Consider the following 21,180-nt stretch of genomic DNA (forward strand, 5'->3'; position numbering starts at 1 on the left):
CAGTAAGGATTGCCAAATATTTTCAAAGAGCTGCTGATAAAGTGAGTTGAGTCGACGATTTGAGCTTTTGTGTGCCCGTGTTGGTCCAGTTTAGTGATCCTGTCATCACAATGCCCCTTCGCTGCCACAGGCGACTGTGTACGCGTTTTTCCTCATCGTCCAGTTGCAGGATGCGCTCCTAACCTGCAAACAATGCTATAAAGCATCAGGCTTAATGTTATTTTCGATGCATGTGCCAGCTGGCGCTTCCTGAGGCTTAGGAAATTGCTCAAGAAAAAATACGGCTGAAGTGAAAGCCCATCAAAACAGGAATAAATGTGAGTCAACATTCCTGAATGAACTCACATGGCGTGCAGCAAACACATATTGTTTGCACAAGGCTAGGTCAACCAGGCACGACTTAAAGTATCGATAAGTCAAATTTATCGATGCTGTAGAAACAATACTTGCAAGTTATCAAATTCCTTAAGGAAACACAAGAAAGGTAGAAATTAGAAATATATTAATGGAATTGACTCTATTTCAAGAATATTAATGCACCGTTTCCCTTAACTACTTTTTGTTGCTATATACATGTATTCTAGAAGAAACGAAATACTCTGTGCCAATTTCTATAGCTACAGTTTCTTGATCTGACTGTAAGCAAAAATTGATCGATACTTCTGGCTTAGCCAGCAAAATAATCGATTCGCTCAGCAAAATATATGCAAGGCTATTTATGTTAATAGTTTCATGACATTTTTTATTATTTAAAAACTGATTTCAGCTATTTTTAATGTGGTAAATAATATTAAAAACATTATTAGCAGCTCCACAAGTAGAACATGAAATTGAGTGTGCTTCGCATTTTCGTCCTCAGCCTCGCCGCCCACATAAATACAGACATCGCTGCCATTTAAGACGATATGTCCAGAATTGTGTTGTAGTTTGATATTATTTGAGTTGCCATTGATTTCTATAATTCCCGTCTGTTTGGATGATTTTCCTTCCACATCTTTAATGGCAATTGTATCCATTTTGGTAATAGCGCTCTCCATTTGCCTTCCCTTTTGCAACAAGCACTTGGAATGTCTGCCGATAACAATAATCGAACTAATTATCGACCTATATATATGTATATATGAATAGTTCTGAGTCGACTACAGGGTTGCATTTGTTCGAGACTAACGAAAATATTGAAACAATGCAATGAAACAAAAAACAGAAGTGTAATTGATTTTGCAAACTTGCAAATGCAAATGCATTAGCTTTGAAATACGAATTAGCTGAAGTGCTTACAAAATACTTGACAAGCAGTGCAAAATCCACTTCCCAACTTCATCCAAGTGTCATCGTTCCTGCAGATGACGCCGATGATGATGCTGATGATGATGATGATGAGGATGTATTTGATGATGGCTAAGCAACCACAAGCTGCTGTAGACAATTTCCTGCTGCTCACTCCTTTTGCCATTGGCAAATTTTCACAGATACCAAAAATTGCAACTAATTTCAGTTGAAGCAAAAGCCAAATCAGTTGTGCTTTCAAACTTTCTGCAAGCGTGACTAAAACACACACACACTCACAAACACTCACACTCGAATATAAACATACTGACATACTTGCAGATCTCATTGCAAAAACTTTAAAATTAGTTAAGTTATGCCTAGCAGTTACCAATAAAGCCGCACCCTTAAATGTGAAGAAACAAATTTATCTACTTATGTCTAGAGACTATGCCTCTCACTCGCTCTCTCTCTATCTCTCTCACTCTCTCTCTCACTCTACCGCTATTGGTATACATTCACATTTATGTGTGGACTTTGGATAGGTTTGCTCGGTTGAAATTGGATCAACTTTGGTTGCTTTTCACGCTTTGATGTGGTCTCGGCACTGCGGCATATCAAACTTTCAGCTAAACTTGATTAAAACTTTCAATCAAATTAGCAAACACGCTCCTCGAGCCAACACTCGTAGTTGCCACATGTTAGAGTTTTGCGTGCCGCATTCCCTAATAGATGTTAATTATTTTTCCTCATTATTTTCCCTCCCAAAAAATAAGTAAAGCTTCTTAACTGATTTGGCTCTTCAAAAATACTTTCCATTTTGTGGTCTACTCCTTGGGGAGAGGGGGAACCGAAGTGAAAGTAAGTTCTCGCCAATTTAACGCAACACAAAAAGAGCCAAAGAAGCCAGAGGACAATTTGTGTCCTTTCTTTAACCGTTTGGAATGTGCGCATGCAGAAGAAAAAACGCAACCGAAAATGTAAGGGGCAAAAAAATACAAGCTAGCTTTGGCTTTCGACAACACATTTTCACACAAACTTTGTTGTTATTTTTTTGTTTGGTTGTGCTTTTTCCCCTTTTGGTTCATCTTGTCTTTAACCTTGCAGCTCTGCTCCGCCGCACATCTCGCTGGTGAGAAGGTTTAAGCCAGCCAAAGCACTACCACAGTTGGAAGGAATTTAAGAGCGAGAATAAGCAAGGGTGAGGCATGGCTGCACTGTGTGTGTGTGGGGGGGAGGGATGCTCGAGAGGGTGGCAATGCGGCAACTCGAAGCAAAACACTTAAGTTTTAACCCAAATTGTTGCCAACAAAGCGGTTTGTCTAACATTCTTTCGAGAAAATTTTACGAAAAACTTTTTTCCTGCCGAACAAAATACACACACTCGCATAGACCAACCTAGAGTAATAGTACACACAAAGCAGCGTACGCCCAAAGAGTAAACATGACCCCAAAGGGGTGCAGCACTACTGAGAGCAGCCCAGATAAGCATGCTAGAGTACAAGAGTAACAACAATAAGTGCAGCAGCAAAATATCACAAACGTAGCTCAAAATGCTACAGGGGGTTTGCCGAAAAATGAGAAGAGATTATTATGGAGGAACAGGATCACGGAAAATGCTGCTCACAGCAATGGGGAAACACTTATTGAAAGCCGGTATTGTAATTTTTATTTTTTTGTTGGAATATCTTTAAAAGAAAAGAGATGAAATTGATTAGAGTGCCTGGGGAGTAGTTATTTTCAACGAAAATTGAAATTTAATGAGATTTAACTGGGTGCAATATGCTTCTATCGTTAATAAATATCCTAACAATTTTTTGGATGATAGGAATTTTGCTCAAAAATATTTCTATACTAAATACTTTCACTAATTTTAAGAGTTACTGAAATAATATGAGAACGATAAATATAATTATGAATTGAGTTATGAATTTCTAATAGCGCATCGAAACAGTCTGACAGTTAAGCAGCAAATTGAATCGGATAAATTAAACAAAATATATAAATCTTGTTTACTAAATTAAACACATCTATTTTCTAAAGCATAGTTAAATACTGGATCCCATTGAAACTACGTCGCTGCTCAACTTTGAGTACGTCGCTGCTCAACTTTGAGTTATGCGCGAAGTGGAAACCGCGCTTAGAACTATTCCAGTGGCAAAAATGGCCATTGTAATGAATTACTATTGCCCAAAAAATGAGCTGTACTTCAGCTTAAACTCCAAGTCCAACTTCAACTGCAACTTCAACTGCAACTTCAATTGCAACTCAAACTGAAACTCAGAACTTTCTGGGGCTTTAAGTTGCCTATTGGCGGTAAATAATGGAAAAGCGGCTGCCAAAGTGTTGGGAGTCATCGAACTACGCACATATAGACAAGCAAACGATTTCAAATCGGGAGCAAAATTGCCAACTAATATTTAGTCTGTCTGACTGTCTAAATACCCGACTATTGGTCTGCCGCTGCTTTGCCCGCCTGCCAGTGACATGTTGACCTTAAAAACTTGACGTGTTCAAATGTTGCAAAACAACTCAAGGGCTTTCGACTTGAGCACATTTTTGTCCCCTTTGAATAGCGCCCTCTGTTTCTCTCTCGCTCTCGCTCTCCTTCTCTTTCTCTCCCATTCTCTATGTTGGAGGCACATGAAGTGCCGCACTTGAAATATGCTATTTGGCCCCCGGGCAAATAGCATGAGAAAGGGAAGTGAGGAAGGGAGTGGGGTGGTAGGTGTGGAAAATGTGTTTTGACAAGTGTCACTTATGCGTAGCATACTATGAAATATGCAAACCTGTCAGCCTAGTCAACCCAAGCCCCAAGCCCGCCCCCTCTTCGCTTATGTGGCTTGTTGTAATTGCAATTGAGCAAGTTGCAAGCAGACACATATCGTATGCCGACAGAGACACGCTCACAGAGAGAGTGTGGGGGGTATTTGGTATCTGCTTCTTTATGGGGTTATCGAGTGTGCATAAAAAATGAAAGAGGATGTAATTAATTTGCAATAGGCACTGAAAGGATTTATGTGTGGCTGTGTGACAATTTCAGCATAAAGAAGAGCATGAAAAGCAGTTACCTTATCAAAGGCGCATGCCAAAAAGAATTATGGATGCAATATACAATAAGCGTATGTCCTACAGAATCTAGTTGAGTGACAGATTAAGTGCCACAAATCATCGCAGTCTATGAAGAGAATTATAGATGGTACTGGTATAATGACACACTCCTTAAATAATACACGATTAAAGCAAATGTACATTAGGTGATTAGTTTAGATTATCAGAGGAGTAAGGATGGAATTGGAATAGCATATCCTTAAATTAAGTAGGACAATGCATAGTAACTTATTCAAACGACCCACAAAGACGCCCACTCCGCAGAGGCGTCAGATAGACGTCAGGAGATAACGTCAAGTTGCTATTTAATATGCGAACCTTTTGCGTGCTTAAATTTTCAAATAGACACACAATCCATTGACCCCTGGGATTGGGCTATAAATATTAAACCTCGACTTCAGAGAGCGCCAAATATATATATATATATATTTATATTTCATACAAAATTTAAGACCACTAAATTCCCAACTGGCTGCGAGCGCGGCGTATACGTAATGTGCCATTAATATTTAAGCCACGTTAAAGAAGCTTCAGCTGCGTCTTAAAGGGAGCGCTAACCAGTCCATTTTAAAATCCGACAACCATTTCCCAGGGTCACCGTCATTTGTCAGCATTAAAAGTTCTTGGAAATTGGAGCGCCATCGAAAAGCAAAAAACACCCAATTGCCGAAGTCAGCAATGGAGAACAACCCCAATTAATTAGCATTTTGCCGCAATCTTATGCAATTTCATTGAAAGGCATTCTTGGTGCAAGTCGTATGCCACTCGTTGTTTAAATTAAATATGAACAATCACACGATTGTTCCAAGGAGTGAACTCCCATGGTTTTAATTACAAAACTAGCTGTTGGCAAACAACTTCGCAGACGAAAAGTCGTAACTTTTTGGTAAATTCAGAACTCTTATTGTTAGCTTGCTGTATATGCTTACACATACACTTGGACAAAAACTTTCATTCTTAACTAAACTACACCCGGAAGAGCAACTCTCGGTAAGTTTACCAAACTTATGCCAATGAAAATGGATTTCGAAATACGAATATTTATCTCTGACAACTTGTGTTCTATTGATTTTTCTATTGTGGCCTTACCGATATTTTCTTAGTTGCCACCTTTATCGGGGCATAGTCTCAACAACATTCTAAGCGTTGCCAAATTTGCATAATAACACATTGTGTTCCTTGCTTTTGACTTGTTTCCCATTGCAATTCGAATGCAATTTGCCGCAATGGCAGCTTTCCAAGTTCTTCACACCTTTTGCGTCAATTTGGGTCAAATGCGTAAGAATTACGGCATGTTACATTTAACACACACACACACACGCACACACACACACTTACACTTTTAACCACATAAGCTAGCCACTTTAGGTTTTCGTTTTTGTTTTTGTTTTTTTTGTTTTGCAAATTGCAAATCAGAGGGTCGCAAATTGAGAGCCAGGCCTGAAACGCTTAATAGCAATTACGAATTCCGGCTGTCATTTTGCCGGCGAACCGGAAGTCATTATCATGGCAAACAAAGCGCAACACGGACGGTATCCACACAGACAAACCACAACCGTTACAACAACAACAACAGCATTAGCAACATTAGCAACAACAACTAACACACAATTACATGCAACATTTTGCGCCTTTGCGACAACTTGGGAAATGGGTCTGGCTTCGTCTACGAGCCTGCCCTCATTATCGAGTTAATTATGTGTGTGTGTGTGAGTGTGTGTGTGTGAGTGTGTGTGTAACCAAAGATAATTACAGCTAGCGTTTGCCAATCTTGCCCAGCTTCTACGTTAGCTTGTCAATGATGTGCCCAGTTTGCTCTGTTTGCTCTGCTCTCGCATTGAGTTTTACACCTTCGCCTCTCATTGTAATTAATTCGCTATGGCGACTGCCCTAATGATGTGGTTTGGTCTATTTACGTTGATGAATATCTAAGGCCACAAGAGGCCTCGCCTCTAAGTCCGCCCAATAGATTAAGTACAAGGCATTGGCATATTCATCACTAACCGTTCATTTCTATGTGTGTAACTTTAAGTTAGTCAACTATAAATTGTGTTAATTCATGATTGAGGTTAACCTTATCGCTGATCTTAACTAATCGACCTTTTTTAAAGGTAGGTGTAAAATGTATAAATAACGTATATAAATAATATATTTTACTCTGTTCTCGTGCTACTCGTACTCCATTTAATGTTAGTCCTTTTAAGGGTTAAGTAAATATAGATTTTGTATAAATGGTTTTACCCGTGAAAATTTGCCAGCTGTTTGAAGTTGTATTTTTCAATCGGACTTACTGACCGTTTCATCTCTCTCTCTCTCTCTCTCTATATATATATATATCTCTCTTTCTCTCTCTCTCTCTCTATGTCGCAGTTCTCATTCGCCGTTTGCCGTTCATTATCAAAGACCCAACTCAATGCTTATCCTGAAGGTTAATTACATTTATCCAAACGCAACTGACCCCGCAGGACATTGACTTAATTTCCCCAGCGTTTTTTCTTTTATTTTGTTTTTTCTTCATTTGTTGCCTGCCCTTATTTCTGGCTGCCCTCTGTGTCTGGGTTTTTTTGTGTGCGCTTTTTAATTTTTTAATGCCTAAAAAATACAGCAGCAAATTTCAGCCAAATGGGCATGTAAAGCGCTACGAGCGATTTGGACGATTTTCAGTCTATTTTTTTGTTTTTTTTTTTCGCTCTTCTCTCTCTTCTCGATTTTGGCCAGTGTTGTGCCCATTCGAGCGACTAAATGGTAATTAAAAATTGTTGCATTGCCGCTCCAATGCGTCTGATATTTATGTAGTTTGGCGCTTTTGTAATTTGCGTTTGTTTTCGTATTCGCTTTTCATTTTTGCTCTGTTTTCTCCTACGAAAGGAAATTTAATATATATTTTCAGCTGCCAATTCTCGCTAAATCTCAATAGTAGGAAGAGAGAAAGCAACATACAATTTAATTAAAATTTTATTAATAAGCATGTTTACTGAGTCACTTTATATTATTTCGTATATTTGAATACTTTTCATTCTTTGAGCAAAAGTTTTTTAAAGGCCTTCCGCCTTCGTTTGTGACTTCAATTTACATGAAATGAAAAATGTTTCACAGCAAACCGCTGACTTTATTTTCAATTTCGAGATAAAAATAGATTCAATGAGAGAGCTCCGGCCGAAACTAACCGAAACCCTATCACGTAGAGTTCGACACTTCCGTCTCCGTCGTAGTTCCCATTTTATCTTTTCTTCTTTTTTTTTTTTTTGCGTACCGACCAAATTGCCAAAATCGAATGCACTGCCAAATAAATTTTGATTTTGACAGCAATATTCCGGGGGAAAATGCCAACTTTTGTGAGGCGTCAGCACGTTTCTGCTGCTGCCACAAAAGAGAAACAGTAAGGGAGAGAGCAGAGCAGAGCGAGAGGGAGAGAGAGAGAGAGAGAGAGAGAGAGAGAGAGAGGACGAGGGAAAGGAGAACGTGCAGGTGGCAAGCAACTGACAAAAGCAGTATCCGATGACGAAGTTGTCCGTGTGCCTCAAAAATCCATTCTCTGTCGTTGCTGGCGTTAAGTGTTGAGGCAGCAACAGCAGCTGCAACTGTAACATCCCCAAAAATCTGCCACAGTTGCAAGCTGTGCTCTGGCCAAGAGGACATGGCCCTAATCCTAATCCTGCATCACGCAATAGATGGGGCACTGTTACTGCAGCAACAGACAGCAACTGCAGTTGCCAAATGGCCAAGCCCCGTAAAGTTCTCTATCTCTGCTGCATACCCTGCACACAATGTTAGAGGTGAGTTGTGCAACAGTTTGAGCTCTTATTGTTCATGTACAGTCAACTGTATTTGTAGCTATGCAAATGACAAGTTGACTTACACATATCTGTATAACTTGTTTGATCTGCAAAAAGTCATTCGATAGGGAAATTCCCGTTGTGTAAACAGGATAGCTTATAGTACAGACTAAAAGCATTTCAGATCTGTAAAAAAAAAAAAATAAGAACAACAAACGGCAAATCCTGTGGAACTCTGTGCGGAGTGGTCCATTCAGGCGTTGCGAGCTTAAATATTTAATTTCATTACGTCAGATGAACGCGAGGCGTGCCACACAGCGGATTCACACAGCTAAATGCGCACTCAGAGAGAGAGAGAGAGAGAGGGAGGGAGAGGGAGATGCAGATCAACCGCACAAAACCCCAAAAGGAGAAAGGATGAAAAGGATGCAACAAACAACCCATTGAAGCCTCTTTGATTTCTGACTCACTACGTTGGATGCATGCCAGGAGGTTGCTTTCAGTTTTGAAGTGAGCAACAGCCGCGCAATTATATTGAAGCTAATATGTGAAAAAAAATGGAGAGCAGCTTACTAAAGTTATTCAGCTCAGTTTAAGCAGCCCTTCAGCATGCAATTTACATACATACATACTCACAGTGCCATACTTCACTCAAAGCCTTCTTCCATCTTTGAAGCCGCTACCCCAAAATGCCTTTAACAGTTTGCTGAACATTCCTGCGTTCGACTTGCACTTTGAGTTTTAGGTTGTCTGCTTACAGGCTTCATATCAACTTTGGATCTCTAGCCGCCACGCACACACACACAAGGCAACCACATCCGCAGGATATTGCAAACATGATGCTGCATGGGTGGTGCATAAGATCCGTTGCTCCGCTACCCCATCTTTCCCATATTTACTGAATTCAATTAGAGTGGCAGCTGTATGGTGCAAAACAACCATTGCCAACCCCTCATGTAATTAGCGTGGGCGTGGCAGGAGGAGGAGGAAGAGGAGGTTATTGGTTCTGCTTCTTCACAAATTGAACTCTCACGCAAGCCACGCGAAAAATTACAAATTCGAGTCGAATTTCTATTTGCTGGGACGCCGGCAATAATTTCGTCAATGTTATTGTTTGGTTTTGTTGCTCCATATAAAAATACCGAATTCCAAGTGGGTTACTATATACACGATTATATACACTGCCACAGACGATATATTGATATATGAGCACAAGTCATGCAATGCGGCAAATGATAAACAGCCAACGCCTTCCATAACGGCCACAAAACAATTGAAGCCCGATGGCACAATGGATAAAGAGGTGGAAATATAATAATGGATGCGTTTGTTATTTTAACTTATATTCAGCGTGCTTTCTCCAAAGTATGATGAGCAACGATTAACAAAATATTTGATAAGAAATCTGTGAGTCACTTTCATCAATTCAGCTTGTCTTTAATGGAACGCCATTTGTTCTAGCCAAGAAACAGCTGTTTTGTACATATTAAAGATGTTTTTCAAAGACAACTGTTTCTTTAACTTTCCTCCCAAATGAAACTCAGTAGCTCAGAAGGCAGTCTGCTAACGAATTTCATAGTGGATGCAGCTACAAAACAATCAGAGAATAATAAATACAATGACAAGTCGAACGATTATTTACGATTATGAAAATCTAACAGAACAAATTAAAGGTTTGTCTTGTCCTTGTTAAAATTGCACTGAAATAAGTAAAATATCTAAAAACTTGACAGCGAATATGACAGGCAATGCAGCAGCTGAAAACGATTCCAAATACATTTTAATGGTGACCATAGCAACAATAACCTGGCTGCTGCTCAGCTGCATAAGTGTGTTAAATGAATTATGAATGCTTGCAAAATGTCCAGAGAGAAGACAATGTCGTTGCAGGTGGCTTCATTTATTGTTGCAATTACTGGCAACAGTTGGGGAACTCAGCGGGCATAGAAACAGTGGAGCAATCGGACCAATCGGAACTGGACCAACAACAGCAGAGCATGCTGCTCGGACAGGTCGAGTCAGCGAGGTGAACAGCAGCCAAGGATTTGGGATTAGATGGAAAGAGAAGGTCAAAGCAGTGAACAAAGTGAAACAAAATAAATAAGCCAAATATAAGGGCTGCTGAACAAAGGTATGCAACCATAGAAGAGAGAGAGAGAGAGAGAGAGGGGAGCAGGAGCAGGAGCAGCAGCAACTGATGTCGATCATCTGCTGGGCAATATGGCGACGTGCAGCTTCCATTTCCGTTTCCGTAAACTTAATTCCGCACACACACACACACCCACACATAGCGTGAACAAAAAAGAAAAACAAAACAAAAAATCAGCATGTGCTGCTGTTTCCTTTTGTGTGTTTTCGTCTTTCTCTTTTTGCGCTGCTTTAGTTCTTCTTTTCAACAAAAAAAATATATGTTTTTTATAACAGCTGCAGCTCAAGCAAAGAATACACATATATATATATATATATATATATATATCCGCGACTTGGTCTTTCACTCCACTAAAATAGCGTCTTTTATGCAAATTTACAATGCTCAGAATAAGTAGAGCCCAACATGACTTCCGCTACCTAACTGGCTTAATTTGGAGAGGAAAATGCCAGCAAAAAACAAAAAACAAAAATTAAAAGCAAGCCCCAAAAAATGTATATTAAACTAAGGAGTTAAAGTAAAAGGCTTTAAGATAAAAAGAGTGAGACGAATTCATTCAGTTGACTAAAGTGTGGCGCTGTATTATTATTCAGTGGTTAAACTCCATATAATACATATCCTTTTGAGCATTTACAATATTTGAGGTCAGCCTTGACCGGAACAATTATTTTATCTCTCTTGTCACAAAAAACATGCCAAAATACATTCATTTAACCAATCTGCAACCCACTCAAACATACTCGAGGCGAGGACCCATTGTTTGTGCAGTACCTAAAAGTTGGGAAAACTTTTTCTGGCAGCCTTTTGTTTAAATTAATAAAACAACAGACACAATTTAACGTACTTTGTCGTACAAACAAACTAAAATTAACTAAATTTCCCCGAGCAGAGCCAAACAAAAAAAATAAAACATTAAGCAAACACAGCCGAAAAGCATGCTTAAACTTTTGCGCATTACATAAATTCACACAAACACACACAAACACCCACAGACACATACACACAGACACAGACACACACACAAGCATAGACGGGGAGAGAATGTAGTGAATGGAGTGCCGTAAGAGCCTAGAGAAAGAGCCATAACATTTATCATGACCACTTAAGGATGCTTAAAATACACAGGAAGAGCACGCACCCTAAGTTTTGCTGAGCGAGGAAGAGAGGGGTAGAGTGTGCTTGAGGGGTGGCTGATGTGGCAAGTAACCAACAACCACAACAACAACAACAGCAACGAAACGCTTTGTTAAATCAATTTGATAAACTGTCAATAATGCGCCATAATTTAATGTGCGCTTCCCCAACCACCCAAGCAACAACAATAGCAATAACAACAAGAAGAAAAAGTAGGACAAGTTGTTGTTTACAGATTCACTTTGACTGTTGTCATACGCAATTATTATGAACTTGGGGCGGCTTATCCACATCAACATCCACATCCACATCCACATCCAGATCCACATCTTCCTTCTCATCCGCCTGACAGCTGCCCTATTAGCACTTTGTAAAGCAAAGACAAATTTTAGGTTTGCCGGACAAGCGAAATGTTTGATTTTGCAAAAGATATAAGCAGAGAGGAGTGGAGTGGAGCGGAGTGGAGCAAATGCTGCAGACTGGACAAGAGTGTCATAAAGCAGAGGCACATAAACAGATGGAGCCCGGGTAGAAGATAACAATGGCAAACGTCGTTTTTGACGCTGGCGCAAATGGTGAGAATGATGACGACGAAGACGACGAAGACGATGACGGCGACGACGGCGACAACAATGATGACAACGACAAAAAGTAGGAAGCGGAGTAAACAGGCTGGCAGTCGGGGAGTAGTGGGGAGAGGAGAGAGTGGAGCAAGTATGAACTCTGGGTGCGTGCGTGTCTTGAATCCTTTTTGTGTGCACGGCAGGGGCTGTGGGAAACGACCTTCATAAAACAAACACGCCGATAATGAGTGACAGTCGAAGTGACGCTCGGTGCCATCACAGAGACGGGGGTTTGGGTAGGGTTGACGAACTTCAGAAGTAACCTGCCCAAGTGAAAGGATGGCATTGCAAGGCGGAAGGAAACGGCACATTTGGTGCCAGGCGCCGGCATTCGTCCTCGATTTTCCCAAGGTCCCCGGGAGTGCAACTAACTAGGCGATAATCGACATTTGATTTGGTGCCGCAGAAAACTTTCCAACTGGGTTCGTGAAAGGATTGCCGAAAAAGGACTCGAGAACAGATTGCAAATACTTACTTGCTACGTGCCACACACAGCCAAAGGCTGACAGGCATTTTGCCTAAAGCTTGGCTTTAAATAAATTAAAGTTATTGAACAACCATGTTGGTTGAATGAATAATTTATTTAGGCATTGAATCTGACATTTGATAAAGATGAAAGTTTCGTAATTGGCCAACAAGGGCATATGAATTATTTAGCAATTCTTTAGATAACTTGTTAATGAATAAGCAATGCAAACTTGCCTAAGTGCCGAGTAAAGAGTTTTAATTAAGGTAAAAAGGAATTGTAAGTTTATAAAATTATAGCCAAGTGGAAGTAAGAATGCATTTGACGAGTGAGACGAGTGCGACGACTGCTTCATGTAACATCTTTTGACTTTCTGCACAACTGCACTTCAGAGTCATTTGTCATCTGGCTTTGTGTGCGGGACTCATACGTTCTACGGCAGAAGATGTTGCTGCCTGGATACCACGTGCAGCCAGGTGGGCGTGGCTCTGGCTGGGAATGTGGACGTGGCCGTGACGGACTTGCCATTGTCAAGGCAGCAGACAAACGAATCAACAATACAATACAATAATAATAAAAAAAAGAAACTCAGAGTGAACATGTGGAAGATTGTTTTTGTTATCCCATCTCGGCTTGAGGAGGCCGGCAACGGGGTGGCAAGTCGCCACTTGAGACGGAGGCAAACTCGCGCGACACGTGTTTGATATGCACTTCACTTGCCAGTGGCTTAATTATTAGGCCAAAACGGTGCTAAGCACCTATGTTTATATCGAAGCTCTCTCGATTTAACAACAGCAAAAAAAAGTTATTTGTAAAACAAAAGAATGAAAATCGCTCTTCTAAATAGCAGTAAAATATAGAAAAAAGCTTATTATGTGTATTAAATGTTTGGCGAAATGCAGGCGGAATTGCAACTTGGAATACACTTCAATAAAATACTTGAGCTTGTTGTCAATTTATGCGCGACAACGCTAACAATGGAAGAATGAGAAATGAATATCGGATTAGTTCTGAGCTGTTGCCTGCCACTCAATTGTCATTACGTTTGTTGTTTGCCACGTTGTTTTCATTCCATTTGCAACAGGCAGGCAGGCAGGCAAGCAAGCAGGCTGGCTGGCAAGCTGACTTACTACTTAGTCAAGTCCTTAAGGATATCCCATAAGTTGCCATTGCATTATTCCTGCACAATTGAATGCGTTGAGGTTGTGGCTGTGCAGAAAAAGGAGAAGGACGGGAGACTGCCTCCCTTGTAAGCTGCTTGATAACATCAGCAAATTAATTGGCTGGGATAGAAATGTTTGTCATTCGAAGACAATTGTTGAGAACCCGTCCTAAAGTAACTCCAGATTTTTCAACATTCAAAGATAAAGGGATTAACAGTTGGAGAATTTCTCAACAAAAGGTTTTGATAATCGGGTTAAGTTAGAATTATCGGAATCAGTGTAGAAAATGTTCATCTGCTTAATGGATATTAATAAATGTATTGATGGAAAATCATTTTCTTCACAGTAGAAGTAGAAAATGTTCTACTGTAAAAAGTATTGATAGGAAATCATAAAGTAGAAAATGTCTTACTGCTAAATTGATATTAATTTATGTATTTATAGAACATTCCGCAGAAAACTAAAGGAATCAAATATTTGATTTTGATTCGATAAAATAGAACTAATGTTGATCGTTAGAAATTTAAGCAAAGCTTGCAGAATATGATGTGGGAAAGCATAAATTCTCACAGTGCACAAGTGAAGCAAAGCAAAATGGGAGAAACAACTGAAACAACTTGTTACCATAAATAACATCATATTTGAAGGCTGATGAAGCGCTTGGCAAAGCGCTGTTGCCAAACTTGAGCTGCCAAAGTTTGTTTCGACTGCAGTAGCTATCTGTTGTCGGCGTGATTTTTCGACATGCCCGACACTTGTTTTTGGTCTAAGTGATTTAGCTAAAAGTTTTCGCCCCAAAACAGCGGGAAATGCTCGGCAGAGCGAGAGCACAAAACTTTTGTTGCGCATAATCGTTGCTTATTCCGCCCGGAAACTGATCAAAAGAAACTATATATATAGTTTGTAAACATGGGCTTTTTCAGATGCATTTGTTAAGTCTACCACCATCAACCCCCATTTGAGGCATTATGTTTGTACAAATATTGTATAACAATTTGCGTCCTTCCATTAACACCGTTCAAGGGAAGGTAAATCAATAAGCACTTGTTTACCTTGATGATTAGTGACTCAAAGAGAGTATATGTGTGTCTGTGTGTTTGTCAAGCGCTTATTGCTGAATTATGTGACGACTGAAGGCACGCGTATATCTATGTGTCAAACACGTGCCACAATTGGTGGCACAGCTGCTACAGCAGCTCCACAGTCTGGTCATAATTCATTTGCATAACATTAACCTCTGCCCGGATGCCCGAACATGCAACGAAACCAGTTAGAAGGCACCAAACTCAGCTAATAACTACACTCATAAAAAAGGAAGTACATTCTGATTGAAGATACTCAATAAAAATATAGTAGAAAACCGTTTTGGAAAACCAAAAAATATTTTATGTATATCTTATCAGCTGTAAGTGTTTTCGCTAAGCATTTTTGCTCAGCTTTTTGCTTTAAGAATCACAGCTTTCCCTTTTGCTCAGTGGTGGTTTGAATAAAATATGGATGTTAACGCATAATGCGCAGACAGATGACTGCACAAGAGTGTTTAAATATGTAACTGGGTGTTAAGTGTTGCTTGATGATGCTCATTTTCTTATTATCATAGCTGAGCATGTACTTAATTTAGTTGCAACAGCGAAGGCGACTCGGCAGATTAATTGCCAGCTCAACTTGCCCCACTTTAAATATTCATTGCTTAGTCGATGCTTAACTGTTGACGAGAGCTGATGGGCTCAGGTAATCCCTCAAATCAAAGCAAATAAAATCTTTTGCCAATCTTAATTTCAGCTCAATTTATATTTATACGCTCGACACAGACTAAATTCGCATACATGTTGTAGTAGTGTGTTAGTTACTTTTGATTACTTCTTGAGGAGCGTGGAGACAACGGCGGGTGCGGCATAGGTGGCAACGGGGGCAGCATACGCAGAGTACACAGATGGCGCCACATACGAGGCAGAGTAGACGGAGGGAGCGGCAGCAGCGTATGTGGTATAGGCACGTGGAATAGCAGCAGCCGAGTAGACGGACGGAATGCCAGCCGAGTAGACGGATGGGGCAGCTGCGTAGGTCAGAGCGGGTGCAGCAGCATAGGTGGCAACTGGTGCCACAACGTGAGCCTGAGCCACAGCGACCAAGAGTGCCAAGCAGATGAGGAACTATAAATTTATAAATGTATATTTTAGTGTATTCGAATATCCTTTAACCAACTCAACTTACTTTCATGTTGATTGTGTTTGGGGTTGGTTTGTTTGGACGAAACGTTCTGAAAGATTGAAGTGCGTTGACTGATACTATTCCAAAGACCAACTGCTCCATTTATACTCGATTTGCTGTGGGCCCAAGAACAAGTTCGCTTGATACGGATGTGAATTGGGTGGCAGTGGACACTAATCTGCCATGTCTAATGGATTAGCATTGTTCAACTTGAGTACTTCAGCCAAAAATTACTCACTACCTGTAATGTAGGTTTTTTTCTATTTATGTATACAGGAATTCGTATTGGTTTTAGGCTTATTGTTTTCGATTTCGTTGCGTTGGGTGACAAGCAACAATGACCCAAACACGAATACTAATGGAAAAAGGCGACACAAAATATAATTTATGTATGTGTTTTTGGTTTGATTTGGTTTGGTTTGGGTATCTGCGCAATTTTAGGCCATAATGTAATTTACGTCATCGACAACTTGATTTACAAGCAATTGTTTAACTTTCCATTGACATTGAAAGGTGCTGAAAGCTGCTTGAATTAATTAATTGGACACTATTGATTTCTCATATGCTAGAAAATAGTGGCTTAAGTAAACAAATATAAAATAACAATTATTGTTTAGCTTCAATATTCATAATTGAATCTTTGCATAGCAGTCATGGGTTTGGTATTCTATTCTTATTGTTTTTGTTATCTATTAATAGATACACTTTGCTTATACCATTTGTATACCTTTAATGGTTTGAAACTTGACGGAACTATTGGAGCGATGGAATGAAACGATTTATAACATTAAAGCAAATTTCAGAATGAATGAAAAGTTAAACATTGGAAACCTTTTTATATACGACAATATCTGCAATTGCTGGAAACTAATCGAGTGTAAGTAATTCACGCTGATTTATAATATTGTACAAATTGTGTGCTGCTATTTTAATTCGACGTTTCCACGCAATTACCCAATAAACTATTTATGCAAGTATATTTTAATGAAAAAAGTTAAGAAATACTACCAATCGATAAGTATCGAAAAGTTTATTTAAAACATCGCCTGCCCTTGTTGTGTTTCCATCACTGACATAACTTATTGAAAGTGCAGATCATTATTGTGACACAAGTGTATACTATGTATAATATGGCCAGTCAAAGAGATATTTCAAATACACTTCGAACTGCACAAATGGCACTAGGCGCAATTCCCCGGGATGTGCAGACCAACACAGACGGACCGCTCCGTGAGCGGATAACCAAAGCTGTAAGTAGAGGGGAAGCTCCACAATTTTGGGCAGATATAGCCACTTCTACTACTTAGTGGGCGTACTACAATCGGAACCACATTCGGGACTTTGAGGCAGTGTTGGAGAATGCGCTAACGCTCGAGGTCAGCTCCCTGCCGGCCTACCAGAATGACTTGTTGAGGATCTACGCATTGCTAACGGGTCATTTTGTACGCATGGCATGCAGCAAGCTTGGCAAGAATCGTGTCGGCTATCAGGATAAGGTGCAGAATCTAATCGAGTCGATGGACAACTTGCAGCTGAACTTCACGGATGTGCAGCATTTGCTGTGCCGCGGATTTGCGCTGATCCTCATTGAGTTGCGACTTGACGAGGCCAGTAATCATTTTGTTACCGCTTTGCGACAAGTGCCGCACTGTGTTCAGGCGTTGCTGGGGCTCGCCTGTCTGGCGTACAGTCGTGGCGAGTATAAGATGGCATTGGGTTACTTCAAGAGCGTTCTGCTGCATCGTCCGCAGGGATCGATGGCCGATGTCCGTGTTGGCATTGCCCATTGCTTTGTGCAGCTGGGCGATCTGGATCGGGCGCGTCGTGCTTTCGAGCTGGCACTGGAGCACAATGGTCACAGCATAAATGCACTGATCGGCATTGCCCAGCTAAAGTTGAATCAACGCCAACCGAATTCCACAAAGGAGGGTGTCAATTTGTTGCGCGAGGCCTTTGAGCAGAATCCACATCATCCGTTAGTATTGACCTGGCTATCGGCCCACTGTTACTACGAGGGCAACTATGAAAAACTGCAATTGCTAGCGGGGAATGCCTATCGGATTACGGATGATCCATTGATACAGTCACAGGATTGCTTTCAGCTGGCGCGCTGTTTTCATGCGATGAAGAACTATGATCTCGCCTTCAATTTCTATGGGAAATCTCTCAACGAGTATCCGCATTCGTATGCGCCGACTGAGTTTGGCATTGCCCAGATCTACGTGAGACGCGGGGATTTGGTTAGAGGCGAGGAACTGCTTAAGTCAGTGCTCAACAAGCTGCCACAACAGCCACAGGCGTTGCGCATGCTTGCCACATTCTACTCGCAGTCGGGCAAATTTGAGGCAGCTGTTGAATTGATCAATATCGCCCTGATGCATAGTCCAACGAACGATTATGATATCTGGCTTGGCCTGGCCGATATCTATGAGCGGAAGCAGCTCTGGCAGCAGTCTTTGCACGCCTACGAGAAGGCTAAGTACATCTATCAAGGACTGTCCGAGTCACCCAGAGATGTGCCATTGACTTGGCGCAACAACATTGCAGCACTGCAATTTTACGCCAATCAATCAAAAGAAGCGCTGCAAACCTTAAACGCAGTGATGCCTGTGACTCAAGACGAGCATTGTGAGAGCAACATGCTCACACTGAAATTCAACCGGGCACGCATACTGGAGGAACTGCGCCAGGACGAGCAGGCGGAGAACATCTACAAGCAGCTGATGCGCGAGTATCCCAACTATACGGATAGCTATCTTCGATTGGGCGCCATGGCCTATAAGCGCAATAAAATTGACACTGCCTTGGAGTTCTTCAATGCGGTGCTCCAGCGGGATGAGCACAACAAGGCAGCCAGGTGAGAGCCAGATGGATTGCAGTGATATGCCCATTCATATCCATCTTTATTGCAGAAAATTGTTGGGCATTTGTTATTGTAAGCAGGGCTCCGTTTTGCACGCCTTGAATCACTACAATGCGATTCGACGGCAACCGCAGCATCAACATGATTCTGAGATACTCGTCAGCCAGGGCAATGTGCTGTTGATTCAAGCCCAAGAAGATATTGCCCGCGGACAGCCCGAGGAATCGAGGCGAAATGTGGAGAATGCACTACAACTGTTCAGAAAGGTAAGGTGAAAGAAGATGTTACCGGATTTGAATTCATCATCATTGATCATTTAAATAAGAATTGTAAATCCAACAATAAGTAATTACGTAATTAGGTACAATTGGGTTAGGCTGAACTGATAACGATTCTAACTAATTCTTCTAACTCATTGTGTTGATTCACTCATTTAGGCCTTAGAGCAAAATCAATGTAATTTGTGGGCAACAAATGGCATTGCCGTCTCACTCACCCTTAACGGACATCTGGCGGATGGCGAGAAGATGTTCGAGCTAATTGTCAATACGAGCAATCGCTGCACTGATGCCATCCTGAATATTGCGCACATAGCTCTCGAGCAGCAACAATATGCAAAGGCCATCGAAATGTATCGAAAATACTTGCAGGAGGACTTGCTGCCAGTGAATAAAGTGCAAGTGATGCAATATCTGGCTCGATCTCTCTACCAGGGTGGGCGATTTGAAGAGGCAAGGGATGTGCTGATAAGGGCGCGTCATGTGGCGCCACAAAATCGAACGTTACTTTATAATCTGGCCGTGGCAATGAAGCAGCACAGCCAAAGCGTATTCGAAACAAAGCTTGCCAGGCAGGAGCTACAAATAGCTCAACGGTGAGTTAAGAATTTCTATTAATTCCCATTAACTAAATTCTGTTGTCGGAGGCAGATTCTTTGTATATTTGGGGCAGACAAAAGAGGAAACACTGCGGCACAGCAGATGGGTATTGAATGCACAGAAGCTGAGCATTGAATGCCGCCAACTGCTGGAGAATGCAACCGAAAAGTTGGAAGATAATCGCCTGAAGAAAGAGCCTAATCAAATTGTCTTCGATGTGAAGTCGGCCCAAATTAAGGAAAAGGATAAAAATGAGCAAAATACTACAATAGAAACTACAAGTGAACAGATCAAAAGTAAATCGCATAAGAAAAAACACAAGTCAAAGGATTTAGATGATGACAAGGAAGCCACAGCCAAGAAGCGAAAGAAAGATAAAAAAATGAAAAAACCTGAAAAGTCTTAGCCGAGTCGAGTGAAGGGCGCTCTCTCGACGATTGAATTACAGACAAAACCACATTTGTTATTCTAGTCTTTCGGTCGAATGTCATAATTCGGACAATAAATGTACTGCAAATGTTCAACCCAGTTGCACCAAACCAAACATACCCAACGCATTCGTTCCTATCCAAATTCCAAATTCCCCCGAGGGCCAAAGACGAAATGTGCAAACAAAAAGTTTTCTCATACAATTTATTTGTTGAAACGAAATGTGACCGAGCTCCCACAGCGACCATGGCTACCATTCTCCAACGGTGTGTGTGGGTTGTACATTTGAATGTCGAGTCATGTTAAATAACCGCAGGACATTGGCCGGCGACTCAAATTACGTATACGGCGGGGAGTCCACTTTGTAACTGTCGAGAGTCAAACGAGCCAAAGTCAAATTCAAACGCGAAAAAAATATGCTCGCTCATTAATATCAATTTATGAGCTGAGACACGAAATTAGTCTGTGACAAGTTTCGCAGCAGGATGTGTGAGGACTTTACAAGCACACACACTCACACTCGCACACACACACACACAGACACAGACAATCGCACACACGTTTATGTTTGTGGCTGTTTAGTTTTGGGCTTCGTCTGCGTTAATTAATTCCAAAAATGTATTGCGTGTCCTGCCAAAAGGACAAATATCGCACACGAACTCATGTCATTTTTGTGTGTGTCCTGTTGCGTGGGCGTGTGTGTGTGTGTGTGCGCGCCTGTTGTCATTAGCAGCGACTCGGGGGCGTGTATACTCTTTAAATTATGAAAAATGTCTATAGCAAACGACAAAGCAAATCAACGTCAGCAAATGGCAGGTGGACTCCATCTCCATCTCCTCGTCCTGGAGTGGAGTATCCATCAGAAAAGACAACCTTTGACAGCTTCTCAAAAAGACATGTGTTCGTCATCTAAATTGAGCATTCAAAGCTTAATTAGCTTTTCTAATAAAACTTCAAACTGTCCAAGTTATCAAAATAGAGTTGAGCTTTAAATAAAATAAATATCATTACCAAAAGCTGCCAATATTTAATAAAAATGCTCAATTTTATTCAGACACGCAATTATAAATCTAACTTCCTGTTTGATTAAAACGCGTCGCATTCGTTTTCA

The 21,180-nt window shown here is 40.9% G+C and overlaps 3 protein-coding genes across 3 annotated transcripts; 2 read left to right on the forward strand and 1 right to left on the reverse strand.

Moving 5' to 3' along the window:
- The first annotated feature begins 9,715 nt into the window (after positions 1–9,715).
- Positions 9,716–10,287, forward strand: LOC116805918. The gene is made up of 3 exons (XM_032741126.1): positions 9,716–9,826; positions 9,887–9,982; positions 10,044–10,287. The coding sequence occupies exons 1-3, from the start codon at positions 9,736–9,738 to the stop codon at positions 10,181–10,183; spliced, it is 327 nt and encodes a 108-aa protein (XP_032597017.1). The 5' UTR covers positions 9,716–9,735; the 3' UTR covers positions 10,184–10,287.
- A 5,173-nt stretch (positions 10,288–15,460) lies between these two features.
- On the reverse strand, positions 15,461–16,273 carry LOC6569165 (cuticle protein 16.5). Its single transcript, XM_001995231.2, has 2 exons — positions 15,903–16,273; positions 15,461–15,841 (listed from the first exon to the last, which is right to left on the reverse strand). The coding sequence occupies exons 1-2, from the start codon at positions 15,999–16,001 to the stop codon at positions 15,545–15,547; spliced, it is 396 nt and encodes a 131-aa protein (XP_001995267.2). The 5' UTR covers positions 16,002–16,273; the 3' UTR covers positions 15,461–15,544.
- A 742-nt stretch (positions 16,274–17,015) lies between these two features.
- Positions 17,016–20,367, forward strand: LOC6568690 (RNA polymerase-associated protein CTR9 homolog). Its single transcript, XM_032741005.1, has 5 exons — positions 17,016–17,149; positions 17,207–18,756; positions 18,812–19,028; positions 19,200–19,636; positions 19,692–20,367. Exons 1-5 carry the CDS (start codon positions 17,021–17,023, stop codon positions 20,044–20,046), a joined length of 2,688 nt encoding a protein of 895 aa, XP_032596896.1. The 5' UTR covers positions 17,016–17,020; the 3' UTR covers positions 20,047–20,367.
- The last annotated feature ends 813 nt before the right edge of the window (positions 20,368–21,180 follow it).

Source organism: Drosophila grimshawi, unplaced genomic scaffold (genome assembly GCF_018153295.1).
Source record: "Drosophila grimshawi isolate 15287-2541.00 unplaced genomic scaffold, ASM1815329v1 contig_1367, whole genome shotgun sequence".
NCBI lineage: Eukaryota > Metazoa > Arthropoda > Insecta > Diptera > Drosophilidae > Drosophila > Drosophila grimshawi.